The 15,434-nt window shown below is 37.5% G+C and overlaps 1 protein-coding gene across 9 annotated transcripts; it reads left to right on the top strand.

Moving 5' to 3' along the window:
• Positions 1–1,988: 1,988 nt before the first annotated feature.
• On the top strand, positions 1,989–15,416 carry LOC112520708. 9 transcript variants are annotated; one of them, XM_025129197.1, is made up of 16 exons: positions 1,989–2,322; positions 5,637–7,474; positions 7,577–8,044; positions 8,525–8,946; positions 9,054–9,493; positions 10,075–10,127; positions 10,208–10,309; positions 10,390–10,502; positions 10,692–12,245; positions 12,378–12,486; positions 12,648–12,828; positions 13,193–13,260; positions 13,362–13,471; positions 13,555–14,385; positions 14,481–14,574; positions 15,118–15,416. In XM_025129197.1, exons 2-16 carry the CDS (start codon positions 5,647–5,649, stop codon positions 15,135–15,137), a joined length of 6,393 nt encoding a protein of 2,130 aa, XP_024984965.1. In that variant the 5' UTR covers positions 1,989–2,322; positions 5,637–5,646; the 3' UTR covers positions 15,138–15,416. The 9 variants fall into 9 exon arrangements, with proteins under 9 accessions (XP_024984965.1, XP_024984963.1, XP_024984966.1 ...); XM_025129195.1 differs by having other exon boundaries at positions 10,390–10,818; positions 10,894–12,245; XM_025129198.1 differs by having other exon boundaries at positions 10,390–10,962; positions 11,206–12,245.
• Positions 15,417–15,434: the final 18 nt, after the last annotated feature.

The raw sequence follows: 15,434 nt of genomic DNA, 5'->3' as shown, positions 1-15,434 counted from the left end.
AGGGTGTGGATACCTCATCCTAGCATGACCGGTTTCCCTTGTGGTATAGCGGGGAAAACAAAACCGTGAGGCATTGTGGTATAGCGTGCCAAAGCGGACAATATCATTCGCTTCCGTGCTGCGGACTCTGATATGCGATGACCGGTTTCCCTTGTGGTATAGCGGGGAAGTTAGTCAAAGCGGACAATATCATTGCTACGGGGTTCTGGGGGCGTTACACTTTTCATATACACATATTTTCAATCTATTCATATATTTATATAACTCATTCATATATATGTTCAGTAACTGTGAACATATATATGTAAATTGAGAAAATTAACTGAATGTGATATACATAAGAAATATGGATAAGTTATATCAAATTGTTGATGATGAAAAAAAAAATTATGAGTAGAAAAATGACATATTCAAGGTTAGAAGAATATTTTAATATACCAAAGTATCAACCCGACAAACCCGTACGGGTTGGGTTGCACTTTTCCCAAACCCCAAACATTGGGTTGGATTGTTCAAATGTCTTCAACCCGATCAACCAATCCCATGAGCAACCCCTAATTACTGCCATCTAACGAAATACAAAAAATGGGTCCTTGTAATTCATTCAATTGGAGGTGCGCTCAATAAGATGTGAACACATCTGATAAATTAGTGGTGGATCCAAAATATTTGTTGAACTGGTGCATCTTTAAAATGGATCATAGGTTTACAAAGTCACTCGATGCTTTTTTAGCTGAATTCTATCATTTTGAAGGATTCTTTTAAGTTTTTTTAGCTGATTTCGAAAGATTTTTTTGATTGATTTTGATAGATTTATTCTGGGTTTTGGTTGATTTAGATGGATTTTATTTTTTATTTTTTGGTTGATGTTTCTTGTATTTATAAAAATCCTGAAACATCTCTCAAAGTTTAACGGGTGCACATTTGATACCCGAAAATTCTACTTGCAAAAATAAGTTAAACGAGTGCATAGGTTTCCCTCAAAGCTTCATAGATCTGTCCCTCATTATAAATGTTTAATTTTATGATATTAGAGATAAAAGGTTTAATATTACAGCGAGATATATCTTGATTTTAATACTTCATTCTATTATTTATCTCAGTCGATATTATAGTATGGTCTTATGTGATTTTGAAAAAACAATGATGTTTTTACTTTTGAATAAATTATAAATTTGAAGATGTTATAAAAATTTTTACAAAAAGATATCAAAATTAACTATTTAAAATTCCTATTTTTTGTGTAATTTTTTAATTCGTTTTTTAATTTTATAATTTAATTTAGGTTCAATAACGAAGTAATTTATATTTGCTTTAATAATATAATTTTCTTATAAAGATAATAATTAATTATTTTGTTAGAACTCGATAATTATCCTAATTATATTTTAGATTTTTTATATTTTAAAATGAGATGTTTATTCTCTATTTGATTATTTTTATCCGCAATTAGTTACACGAATTTATACATGGAGCTTTAATAAATTTATTTGTAATATTAAATTTTAAGTAATATGCATTAATAAACAGTACTTCATACATAAAAAATAATTTTTAAGAGTTTATGTCAAATACTTTATAATATAGTATAGATAAATGTAACAAACTTAATTGAAATCTTAAACTACAAATGATATAATTAAATAAATTTTAAAAAAATATAAAAAAATTATATTTATATATATATATATATATTATTATTATTATTAATTTGTAGAAAAAATATATCCAAAATGTTTTAGTCCTCAAAGCATAAAAATGCATATTTTTTATTTATTTTTTATTGGATTAGGTTTGACTTGGACTTGAAATACAAAAAATAAATCATAATAATAAAGTGAAAAAAAGCTATTGGTCGCCACTTTTTCTTAATCCAATCACATGGCTCCACGTGGGCAATTGCTCCTAACATGTGGAATTACTTTTTCACCCCTCGACTCCTTTTCAAATTCCATTTTGTCGTCATCTCTCGCTGACGGACGGCTTTTACCTCACACCGTTGGAAAATCTCTCTCTCTAAATTCTCCGTTTCTCTCTCTTGGTCGCCGTCTACTTATCTTCTACAGTTCATAGGGAAGTTTCTGTAAATCAGGTGGTTCAAGACTGGGTCTGTTAGAAGTTGTTGTGCAGCTGTGTGGTGTGCGTGATTCAAAGAATTAGGGCTTGTTTTGTTGTATTATTTCAAAGTTTTTAGAGCTTTGGAGGTTTTGTTATGAAGGAGCAGCTGCCAACGCTCCAACCAAGATTGGTGTTCAGTTGATCCAACAGTTAGGATTTGTACGCCGGATGGAGGGAGGTAGCTTCTCTTTTAGACTTCTTCTGGTAATAACTGTCTGTTTCCTTTTGTCATAAGCTTTGAGTTGGTGTCTTTGTTTAGTAATTTTCTGCAAGAAGTTGGTTTTTCTTGTTAGGATGTATTCAATTGGTCGGCCTAGTGATGCAAAAGGGTTAATTTTATGGGTGGAGTAAGACGGAACGAGGGAGGGATAGTGGAAGTTCGTCAGAAATTCGCTCATTTTGTGTGTGTTAGGGACGGGGTCTATGGTTAGATTTACTGCAAGTGTGAGAAAATTGTAGTGAGGATTTGCAGGAGTCTTAAATGAAATAGGGTGATTCTAAAAATGAATCATTCTCTACTTTCTAAATAAAACCTCCTGTCATTTCCACACTCACAAGCGTCAACAAATCAACTTCTCTCTTTTTACATTTCCGTATCCAGAGCATGAATGACTCCAATTTGGCTCAAAAGGTATTCATTTGCAACATCCATTGAAATATATAGGGGAAGAGATAGATGTGTGTGTTTGTGTTGGGTCTGGGGAGACAACATCAAAGATTTTTGTATTAGAGTAGGTTTTGAGTGTTGACATTAGTGGTGGGTTGTTAAGTATATGTGGCACCAGGCAGTGAGGTTACTTTAAATTTATATGATGGTTTGGTGTCTGCATGTCCATATGCTTGCATACTTTTTCTAATGTGTGCAAGGGTGGTTATGGCTTCATGGTTTAAGCACTTTGAGTTTGAGTTCAATAAGAACCATTTCATGTTACTTCCATATTTTCTCTAGGTTCAAGATAAGGTTCTAAATTGTTCAACTACCATTTCCAGTGATATGGTCATGGCCTCATGGTTTAAGCACTTTGGAGTTTCAGTTCATTAAGAACCATTTAGTGTTACTTCCATATTTTTTTAGATTCTAGAAAATTGTGCCTACAATGTGACTAGTGAAAAAAAAAATGTTATTTGGGGTCTTTTGGAGTTATTATTCACATTCGCTGAAACCTCTTTTCACTTTCCATAAACTAATAGTATGAAAGAACCCATTTAAACATAGGCTTCTGCCTGAATGCTTCAACAACTAGCTAGATTCCATGATACAAACAATGCATGTGTATCTACTTCCTGTCATGACTATGCCTATACGTCTTCTTTGACTACTCAACTTCTCAGCTTCCTTATATTCCATCAATTTGCTTTTGTGTGCTTTGGCATTCCTATACTTCTCATTTCTTATGTGAAACCGAACATCTTTTTTTTTCTTCTGCATTCTGGTTCATCTCTTCTTTCTTATTTCTTTTACTTTTTATATTTCTATGACAGTCAGCGAGGTAGCGTATGTTCTTATTTTTATCAGTAATTGAGTTATTGGCTTATCTTTGCATGTTACAAATAAATAAGTATCATTACTTACTTCATTAAGAAGTTTTAGTTTTGACAAGTTTGCCAAGGCTATTCATTTTTCAAAGAGGTAAAGATGAAAATTCAGATGTAAAAATGTATTTTATTAGGTTTGAAACCTCAAACTTATTAAAGTTAAATATTCAAAGTCTGCTTTTTTCATAAACTGGTATTGTAAACGGTGAAAACATCAAATTAAGTTTACACTATATAATTGTTTTTAAGTACAGAATATTCATATACAACAAAACTTACGGAAACTCTTCACCTTTGGTGAGGCTTGAACCCTTGACCTCCAAAGAGGCTGGGATCTACCGGAGTATCGGTAACGCGGGTGCCTCTGAGCAATTGACCCTTTGGCAATTTATATTTTTTGTTTACAAAGTTTTGTACAGTTATTGTGGTTTTTAAAACGTAAATGGTTGGCAAACATCTTTTTCTATCAAGTTTTCACTTTCCTAAACATAAAACAAGAATACAGAAAATAAATTTGAACGGAGGAGTAAATTAATGATTAGGAAGAACCTTGTTGACCAGGCAATGAGAAATATAATGATTTTGATGATGACGAAGCTCAATATTATGATTTTGATGATGATGGAAGTGATGGATGAAATGATACCAACAAATGAAAAAATAACAACCCACCAGTCATTGATGATGATTATGATTGACGCGACTCAGTTTACCTAGGCTTTACTTTGGTTGTTTTGCTTTGACCATTCTAGTAAATTACTTGATAAATAATAGTTGAAACATTTATTAGTTTAATAGAACTTTTGACTATTAGTTATGTGAACAAATGTCCTTCAATAATTATTGGAAAATTTTCTGCACCAAAGTCCTGACCATAAAGAATTTATAAGATGACAATATATAAAGAAATAATTTGACTTAAGATGTTGTCAAAGGAACATCACAACTGAATGACTGATATGAGACATCCCAACATGGCTGCAGTTGCAATACTTGTAGGAAAGAAAGAATTTTGTTTCACATTGATGGTTACTTCTGTCTACTGATTTTAACTTTGGGTGGTTCAATGACACTTGGTCACACTGTTTTTGTGTGTGTTAAATTAATAATTAATGATTTGATTTTGTCACTCTACATTTGATGTTTACGATGACCAAACGCGATTCACTTCTGACCTATTAGTTTTCAAGGTCTCGGATTTTTTCTGTTTTAAGAAAGGCGGCCATGTGCTATATGCGATAATTTTTGGGTTTCTATCATGTTTGTGGCACCGTAACTACCAAGCCAATGGTACAGAGTCTTTCTTTATCTTTAGATTAACCTCCTCACGTAGAGGCTATGTTTGCATTGATAGCAATGATGTCCTTTGTAGGGAAGTCATAGTCGTCCACATCTGTAAGAACTAGGAATTAAGTAAAATGCTTCACAGAAGTTATTATCGCCTCCCCGGTTCTGATCTTTGAGATGTACAGTGAGGTACTTGGCCTAAAAACATGTATGTCAGCTTCCAAATAGGTGGCCTGCCTCAGATGTAAAAGCATACCTGTAACTTCTTCATATATACTCCCATTCTTTATAAGTCACAAACTTGGGTTTACCAACTGAAATGTGCTAGCAATTATAAAAGCGATCTAATGTGCGTAAGGTAAAATAAGGAAGATTATAGGCACTCGCTAAAAATAAATTGAATTGGCATAGTAACCGAACCAAACGAGGCCATTATCTCCCACCTGGAGGAGGGGCTGAAACGAATATCTAGTAAAGCTAGGAATTGGTATAGGCATGTAATTAAGAAGCAGTTATTTGTTAACAGCACAGTTCAAGATTTACTGTACTCTTTGGTTATTCTTGTATTGCTTGTGCTTTATTTATATGCAATTGGGTTAGTCTCTGTCTCACTTAAATTCTAATTTACTCATGTTAGTTTATGTACAGAATTTGTTGTTTATTTTTCTTCCCTTCCAACTTTATATCAACTGTAGGTTTATACCAATGGCCTATGATGACAATGAATTTCAAGGACAAAATCTTCATATAGCCGGGGAAAGTTGCTCCAAGGTTTCTCCTGTTTTGCATCCATATGCTCTTCCCAAATTTGACTTTGATGATAGCCTCCAGGGGCACTTAAGATTTGACAGTTTGATTGAAAACGAGGTTTTTCTTGGTATCACAAGTCAAGAAGACAACCAGTGGATTGAAGAATATTCACGTGGAAATAGTGGTATAGAGTTCAGTTCAAGTGCTGTGGAATTAAGACGTAACAATGTATGGTCTGAAGCAACATCTTCAGAATCTGTTGAAATGCTTCTAAAATCAGTAGGGCAGGAAGAGAAAGTCGTGGTAGAAACAATAATTGAACAGTTGGATATCTGTGATGAGTCTGGTAGCTTAACCAAAATCATGGATCATAATTTGAATCAAGATGATGGAAAGGATCTTGTTACTCATGCTCAAAATGCATCAGTGCCAAATGAGTTATTGGGTAATTTTCCTGGGTTTAGTGTGAGCTCTGGATATGAGCATCCTCATGTTAGATTCACTTCACAATCGCAAGAGGCTCAAATATCGGGTGGAGAGTTGGATTCAGTAGTTATAAGTGAAAAGTGTAATGTACCTGTTTTGGAGGAAAAAGTGGATGGCACATCTGATGTAATTCAAAAGGAGGCTGAGAATTTGGTAAATGAGTCCATGAATAAGGAATTGCCAGAAGACCCTTCTGTCTCCAGGGCAGAAAATCCATGCTCCTCAGAGAATGTTGATGCAAGTATTGAGGGGTTAATGGTTCAGGAAAACCTGCAGCAGGTTTCTGTTAATGCTAGTGGTTTGTCCAAAAACTTGTGTAGTATCGTAACAGAGCAGAATATTCAAAGTAAAGAAAATAGCATGGATGTTCCCATGGACAGTGGCACCTTGATTGTTGAAAGTTGTACGTATAACGTGGAAAAGTCTCTCTGTGTTGTCCCGGGTGCTGAATCTGTTGAGAACCGATCAGCGGAAATTAGCATCCTGTCCAGTGAGGAGCCTACAAGGAGCTCTAACATGCAGATCTCTCAAGGGTGTGATGACCCTGTTTGTTCAGCTGAACCTTCTCAGGGTAGCAAGTGTGCAGTCACTGGTTCTATGATCTGCTCAGAGGTTGATCAAGATCTCAAAGGAAATATGCATGAAGAACCTCTGGCAGCTTCTGCAAATGCTGGAAATTTTGAGCTGCAAGCTGTTCAGGATGGGAACACAAAGTCAGAAGATCCTGATTCTCCAAAGTCAAATGCGAATTCTTTGTCTAAGCTATCTCCCGTAAAGAATTCTTGTGTTGATGAAAACAAATATGCTATAGGAAAGGATGTGCAGCAGATCACTTCCAAAGCATCTGTGGTGTCTACAGGCAACTTATCTGAAACAGGCGGTGGCAATAGCAATGCTGTAGGTACTAGATTGGCAGCAGCATGCTTGCCAGGTGAAGTGCTTACTAAAGAAGTTTCCAATGAGGATCTAATAGCTGGTAACCACACTTCAGTGGTCCACATAGGCGACTCAGATGATGAGGATAGGAGCTTGTCTGCTAAGATTTCTGGTTCAATGCAGGTGGGCTGCGAAATTAGGTCATCTGAGCCAGGCACTATGCATGTGGATCAAGATGTATCTTTCAACATGAAAGAAGATGCAGGCTTGCCCCTGGAAAGTAGTGATATGGATGTTGAGGTTGTTCAAGCTATTGATAGCAAAAAGAATGTCGATCCATCTTTATTCGCAGAAGGCAGTAAAAAGGATTCTGTGATAGCTCATAATTTTGAATCTGACGTGTCAGTTCGAGTTGAACGAGGTAAATTAGAATTATGATCATAAAGCATCTAGGCTTCTTTGTTACATGTATATGCATTTTTCAATCTTTGGAACTTATTCCTGTTTTACTTTGCATTATCAGTTGCTGCTACAGAATCTGATAAAAGTTCGACCCCTGACACATCTGATGGTTCTCACCTACTTGCTGGGAGTCTTGCTAATTCTGAAACTGATGACCAACCAAAATCACCTATATTTGGGGTGAGTTTAGTGCACCAGGATTACAACGAAAAAATGAAAGTAGGATTTTCCTGTGAAGGGAATTCCCAAAATGAGATTCCACAGGTAGAAAGTGTGGTTGCTTCTGCTTCAATGAATCCATCATCTTTTGATGAAAAAGAAGCATCTCCTGACCTTGTCAAAAAAGTTGTACATCGTGTCACACCGGTTGAATGCTGCAATGCAAGCCAGATTGAACAAGAACTGACTAACACTGATGGTCAAGAATGTTTCAAGATCTTGGAGACAAGTCCTTTTGCGTCGTCTGCAAAAGGGGGCAGTAATTCTGAAGCAGGAGGTCTAGAGGAACCTAAGGAATCAATGATAGAAGGTAAGCATACAGTATACCTTTAAAATATCGCATGACCTTCGCCGTTTCCCTCTCAGTATGGGCTGAGAATCCTAAGATGTATCACCTGGAGCTGATTGCATGTATACCTCATTAGTTTGTGGTGGTTGGTTCTATTACCATTTTCTTGTATTGCCATTTGGCTTGCTTTTTATGTTATGCAACTACATAGTTAACTTGATTGGATCATGGTGTGTTGAAAAATATATACTGCTTTACGTGATTGTAGTATTTTGGAGCAGGGAGCCCCATTCACAGAATCAGTTCTCTGTTTATTAGAGAAAATTTAGCTTGAATATAATTTACTATTGGAGGCATGTTTATGAACTTAGAGGAAGCCCATGCTAGAAGGGCTTGCAATGAAACGTTTTCTGTATCTTAGCGAACAAAATATTTTTTCATACAGAGATTATATTGTCACTTATAAAGCTATTCTGTAATGTCAAAGATTTTATGATGCAGATCATCATCTAAACACTATTTCTACCCCTGTTTTGGGTTTTGCAGTCAAGTCAGATGAGCATCAGACTTTTGTGGGCGTAGCTCGTTCATCTGAATGTGATGCTGATCACATAGAGCCGGATGGAGGTAGCTTTTCGTCTTTGGATAAACCCCATGTTGTTTCTCCTACATGTGTTAGCAGCATGGAACTTTCTGAGAGTACTAAAGACAAGCAAGAGGCTACCAAAGATGTCAGGCATGGTGGTGTCCTGCCTTCTAAGGTCGCTGATGATGTTGAGGATAACATTCGGTCAGTTCCTTCAAGCAATGCTACACAAGAAGAAACAAACTTTACTTTTGAGGTCAATAAAAGTGCTGGCCTTGGACAAGCTGACAAGGGTTTTCCATCGTATCCTACATTTCAAGTTTCTGTGTCGCCAAAGGTAACTATTTTCACATATATGCTTTTATATGATGTATTTCTTAATTTCATCTACCCTTAATCATGCCCTTCACAAATGTGACATGGATTTATTATAAATTTCTATAGATTATGGAAGGACCACCCACAGATTCTAGTACTAGCCAAGTGGATGCTGCGAAGTTACACGGAAGTTCTCTTACTCCTCAGAATCTTAGTTGTATGACCCCTCAAATAGGAGTCAAATCTGAGCGTAAAACTAGGCGAAAATCGGTTGGGAAGGAAAATGCCAGGAAAGGTAACCACCTAAAGGAAACACCTCCTGCAAGAGATTCAGTAAGAGTAGAAAAATCATCTGTGTCGTTAACGTCCCCTGCAACTGGTCATGTTATTCAATTTGAAGAGGTTAAGTCCAATGATATTGAACGGGGCGGTACAAAACCCGGTGGCATCTTTCCTTTGCCAAAGCTTCCAGATCTGAATAATTCAACATCGATATTTCAGCAGCCTTTTACTGATAATCAACAAGTGCAATTGCGTGCACAAATATTAGTGTATGGCTCGTTAATGTAAGTACTCTATCTATTTATGTGACGCGCAGTTTTTAAATAGAGGTAATAGTGCATTTTGATTTAAAAACTTTGTGGCTTTTAGTGGTTGTTGGCTTTATCCTTGTGACACCGATGGCATGGAAAATGGAATTATCGGGTGGAAGTTTCTTCATGGTATCCCTTAACAAATGTCCTATTTTTTGCATATTTCAAAATAAGTGCTCTCTTACCAAAATGAGTTAAATGAGTTTTCTAACCATCATACTTGTAGTTTTTTTGTGAACTAATCATTGTGCTTGCTGAAATACAGAAAGAAAAAGAAAAAAAGTCATACCCTTTTTATATAAAAACATCGCAATTTGAACCAAAATGATCTTGTGGGCATTCTTTTCAACCAAAGAAAAAGGGGCATTGGGACCCTAGTAAAGGTTTGTTATATCTCCTTGATTGCCAAATCAAGTCAGAGACATGCATTTGGGGTTGGCTCAGTAGACCTCAAGGAGTTTTTGTGTGTCGAAAGACTTGCAAAGGGCAGTCTTTATTTTCATAGTCTTTTGATTTCAATATCCGCTAATAATTCATGATGTTCTTGGTTGCAGATCAGGGACAACACCTGAAGAGTCTCATATGATTGCTGCATTTGGGCAATCTGGTTAGTGCAGTAAAATGTTTGTCATGCTACATATTGTATCATAAATCTTATTTGAGTGACTTCATGTGTTCTGTATACAGATGGTGGAAGAACTTGGGAGGGTGTTTGGCGGGCTTGTGTAGAAAGGCTTCATGTTCAGAAAGCCCAGGCCAACTCTGCTACCCCTATGAAATCACGATCAGGTAACTCATGATATTTTGCTTCCCAAGTCCTTGTTTGATCATCTGTTATGGTGTCTTGTAATGCATTAACTTCATTTCAGACTTGAGAGATGCAGGTAACAGAGCTGATCAAGGAGTTAAACATGCTTCTATTCAAAACAAAATTATTTCTTCACCAAGTGGAGGAGCAAGCAACAAGGGTACTCCACCAATTGTTAGTCCTATGATTCCCCTTTCATCGCCTCTTTGGAATATCGCTACCCCTTCTTGTGATGCTTTGGAGTCTAGTTACGTGCCAAGAGCTGCTCGTCTTGATTATCACCAAGCAGTTTCTCCTCTACATTCTTTTCAAACTCCAGCAGCACAAAATTTTAGTGGGTATAACCCTTCTTGGTTATCTCAGGGACCCTTTGCTGGTCAGTGGGTTGCTGCTTCTCCAATTCCTGCTTTTAACACAGGTCCTCGTTTTCCTGCATTGCCTGTAACTGAGGCAGTGAAATTAACCCCCATCAAAGAACCAGGCAGTGTAGGTATAAAGCATACATCCACTCCAGTGGTTCTCAATTCTGCTCTTAGCATTTCTCCTGAGGCGTCTTCTCTATCAGCCATGAAGAAGGCAACTGCATCATCCGACCAGCCATGCAGCGATTCAAAAAGCAGAAAGAGAAAAAAAGGTACTCCTAGTGCTAATGTCAAACGGATATGTGATCCTCAGGTAGCATCTGTCTCTGCACCTGTAGTTATGCATTTGCCTCAGGCCCCTCGTACTGAGGATCAGGGTAAGATGTCATTACTTGCTCAAAATAAGACAGATTCAGTGACTGCCCCTGTTGTTAGTAGTCCTTTTTCTACTTCTGTTGTGGTATCAACACCTGCTTTCATCACATCTAAAAGCAGTCCTGCTAAGTTCCTTTCAGCTGTATCACCTACTCATCATCATCCTAGGAGTGGTGATCAGAACATGGAAAAAGTTGTAATATCAGAGGAGATTTTGAGCAAAGTTGAGGAGTCTAAGCTACAAGCGGAGAACGCTGCTGAGCTTGCTGCTGCTGCAGTCAACCACTGCCACGGCGTATGGAGCCAGCTGGAAAGACAAAGTAACTCCAGTTTGAATTCCGATGATGAAGCAAAGCTGGTATCCTCAGCTGTTTCAATAGCAGCCGCTGCTTCTGTTGCTAAGGTGGCGGCAGCTGCTGCTAAAATTGCATCAAATGTTGCGGAACAAGCAAGGTCAATGGTCAACATTTTTCTATCAAATAGAAGTGGAAATTTTGATCAAAGCGGCATGATTTCACTTGGCAACAAATTTGATAAAGCTATCCCTGATGCCATATTGAGAGGCAGGGACAGAAGTAGCCTTCCTAATTCAATTATATATACTGCCAGAGAAGCTGCTTGGCAGAGGGTTGAAGCTGCATCAGCTTCCTCAAAACATGCTGAAAACCTAAATGCGATTGTAAAAGCTGCTGAACTTGCAGCTGAAGCAGTCTCTCAAGCTGGACAAATTGTTGCAATGAGTGAACCCTTGCCCTTACGAAATTTGGTTGAAGCTGGTCCTGAGGGTTACTGGAAGACTCCCCAGTTAGCATCCAAGCAGCAGGTCATAACTGCAGGAAATTTTAATGGTACTGATAAAGAGGATGTCAAAGCTGCTCCTGAAGTATCTAATAAAGGAAATATGACTATAAAATGTAATTTATCAGGAAAAGAGAATTCTGGGGATTTGGCAGATAATCATGTAATGGAGATTGATGAAGTCACGGTTCCAATTACAAGCCATGAAAAAGACAAGAGAAAGCCAAGGGTTCGTAAAGGTCTGGACCTGTCCAAAACCTTTGGGGTTGCAACTGAGTCAGAGGTTGGATCAATTGATACTACTGTTCTTGGTCCGACTAAGCCTCAAGTTATTTCAGACACTTTGAAAGAGAATAATATCAAGGAAGGTTGTCTTGTTGAGGTAAGTGTGCTGGAACAACAGAAAGTTTAGCTGCTTTTGATGCTGTATTCTCAACCTTAACTTTTCAAAGAAGATTGTTTCCTTTTTGGGCTTTTCTTGCATTTTCTTCATATCAATGTAATTGTGTTTTAGGTGTACAAGGACGATGATAAAGATAATGGTGCCTGGTTTGGAGCTAATGTATTGAGTTTGAAAGATGGAAAAGCCCTTGTATGTTATACGGAAATCCAATCAGATGAAGGTAAGATGTTATGTACTTTGTTGGTGCCTCTGTGTTGGATGTTGGTTGAACTTTTGTAGTTACAAAATGTGTTCCAATGCATAAAAGTATTTGCATGTTGGTTGCATGATTCTACTAACAGTTGTGAAACCTCAATACTTACTTTACATTATTTCCTCTAGGTTCAGGGCATTTAAAGGAATGGGTGCCACTTGAAATTAAAGGCACTGAAGTACCCAAGATACGTGTCGCCCATCCTGTGACTACCATGCGTCTTGAAGGGACTAGGAAGAGAGGCAGGACAGCTGCAACAGATTTTGTGTGGTCTAGTGGAGACCGAGTTGATGTGTGGATCCAAGATCGGTATGTTGTTGAAAGGAAAAAAGAAAATAGTGTTGCAGAATCGCACACAGGGATTAGTATACGTGGAAACGCCCCCTGTGGTTTGCACAGGGCCCTTCATGGTCCCCACATGCTGGGATAGAGTTTTCCATGAGCACTAATTCTCGTCGTAATCAGACAATCCCTAAACAACAATGTTGTAAATAGAAACATCAAATTTACCGTCTTCCTGTGGTCCAACATGTTATTCTGTTCATACGGTGTACTTCTTGGCTTATTGCCAAGAAGGATATTGTCACTGAAACTAATGCTTATTTTTATTTTACAACGCATGCACTGAATTTTCAGCATAGAATATCTTTTTTACATGGTACTTTTTCTGCAGCTGGCGTGAGGGAGTTGTCATGGAGACAAACAAGTTTGATCTTACTTCTCTAACTGTTCAATTTCCAGGTCTGTTGGAAGTTCATTTTGTTACAGTGCTGAAATTGCTGCTTTGTAATGATTATATAACTGGCCAGTGTGTTCTTCCCTCTTATTTTGCATATTTGTAGCTCAAGGAGAGACATCCATTGTTCGATCCTGGTTTGTCCGGCCAACTTTCATGTGGAAAGATGGCAAGTGGATTGAGTGCCATACATCTGAAAGACTCCTTTCATCCCAGGTCAATTTCGAATCTTTGTATAACTTATATGGCAAGTGTTTTCGTTTTGCATGTTGTCTAAGCTAGATTTTATCTGGTTACAGGGTGATACACGACAGGAAAAGCGATTGAAACTGGGAAGTCCTGTTGTGGAGAGTAAAAGGAATGATGGGTCATCAGAAAACATTGACCTTGTTGACTCGAGGAAACAGGAAGAAACAAGAACACTGCCCTTATCGGCTCATGAAAGTTTATTTAATGTTGGTAGCAATAGCACTAGAGATGATAAGAAGCTTGGTGCTCATAGAACAATGAAGAGCGGCTTACAAAAAGAAGGCCCGCGAGTAATTTTTGGTGTTCCTAAACCTGGGAAGAAACAGAAATTTATGGATGTGAGCAAACATTATGTTGCTGATGGAAGCAATAAGAACAAAGCCACACATGATTCCGTCAAGTTTACCAGATATTTGATCCCTCAAGCACCAGGATCCCGTGGGTGGAAAAACAATTCTAGAAGTGACACCAAGGAAAGACAAGTTGCTGAAACCAAACCAAGAATGCTCAAGCCTAGAAAACCACCAATTCCTTCTGGCAGAACGTTGACCTCTTCTAAATCCACTATCCGTGATACTAATACAATAAACAAAACCGGCCAGGATTCTGGCAGTGATAATGAGAACCAATCAGGTTATCAAAACCAGATTGAGTTTGGGTCTTCTTCCAAAATTGAGGATGCACCAGGGAATGCTGACTTCGTTTCTTCATTACCAATTCCCTCAAAGCCTCCAAAGGGAGTTTCTACAAGCAATAAATCTGAGCGCTTGCATAAACGTAAATTTGCACCTGCTGGTGGAAAGCCAACGAAAGTCGAAAAATCATTTCCAGAACTTGTTGAGCCCCGCAGATCAAATCGTAAAATTCAGCCTACGTCAAGGGTGAGTCACTAATTCTGGCTTTTATAAATGTCCTTAGTTTAGACTTTAGATCAACTCTAGTTCTCTTTAAGTTATTCCAATTTCATTGCTTACAGCTATTGGAAGGGTTGCAAAGTTCTATGACCATCTCAAAGATACCCGCTGCTTCACATTCTACTCAAAGAAGCCACAGCAAGGTTACTCCAAAAGGTAAGACGCAGATAGCAACAAAGAATTAGAATATAGTTCAAAGTGATCTTCTAATTACTAGATTACCTTATTTGAATATAGCCTTTTGATATGTATATATGCATATAGGCGGAAGGATCGTGTGAGAAGGGAAGTTATAGTGAGAAATGTAAGAAAAGACCTGAATCCTTGATCACTTTTAATTTCATAACCACTCATGAATTGTGCTTTAGAAGGGAAAGTTGATCCGGTGCATCTCAATGCACCTCATTAGTGTTGACATTCAATTACGATTGATCCATGGTTGGAGATCTCTTCTTACGCTTCTACCATAGTTTCCCTTCTCACCGGAACCCAACCCATATATATACGAGCTTAATGACAAAATATTTTGATTTAAATCCTACTTTCAAAATGAGATGTTCCCTAATCCTAAAATGACTGCAATAGTTTCCTTAACTAGGGAGTTTATGTTTTCATTTGGATTTCCATTCAGCCATCTGATTCAACTTGCCAGTCAGTAGTCTGATGATCGTATTAACTTTGTACCTGATGTTTGAACAGGAAACACCAACAATGGCTGAAAGGAGGTTTGTTCATGGTGTTTGATGGAGGAAAGAGTAGTGTATGTGTATAAGTAGAGAAGATAAAACTAGGAAAGGCTAATCTCATCCTTTCTGTAGAAGAAGAATCTTTTAGCTTTTGTAGATGTTCATATTTGGTCAGTGCAATCTTTAATCAGCTTGGTTCATCCTGTTAAGCCTTTTGTATATGGATGGATATTCTCTGGTTACTGGGATATGCATGTTAATTGTTATACCAAATTCTTCTCGAGGCTTTTGCTTGATTTACCACCATTTTCTTATGTCTCACTTGTCTGT

Source organism: Cynara cardunculus (genome assembly GCF_001531365.2).
Source record: "Cynara cardunculus var. scolymus isolate 2C chromosome LG 11, CcrdV1, whole genome shotgun sequence".
NCBI classification, from domain to species: Eukaryota; Viridiplantae; Streptophyta; class Magnoliopsida; order Asterales; family Asteraceae; genus Cynara; species Cynara cardunculus.
This window is presented reverse-complemented; position numbering and strand designations above follow the sequence as displayed.

Bases quoted from the DNA above. Each gene is read 5' to 3' on its own strand.
- LOC112520708 (XM_025129191.1), top strand. From the start codon at position 5,647: ATGGCCTATGATGACAATGAATTTCAAGGACAAAATCTTCATATAGCC. The intron at 9,494-10,074 runs GTAAGTACTCTA...TCTTGGTTGCAG, and splicing joins TTAGTGTATGGCTCGTTAAT to ATCAGGGACAACACCTGAAG. The intron at 10,310-10,389 runs GTAACTCATGAT...ACTTCATTTCAG, and splicing joins CCCTATGAAATCACGATCAG to ACTTGAGAGATGCAGGTAAC.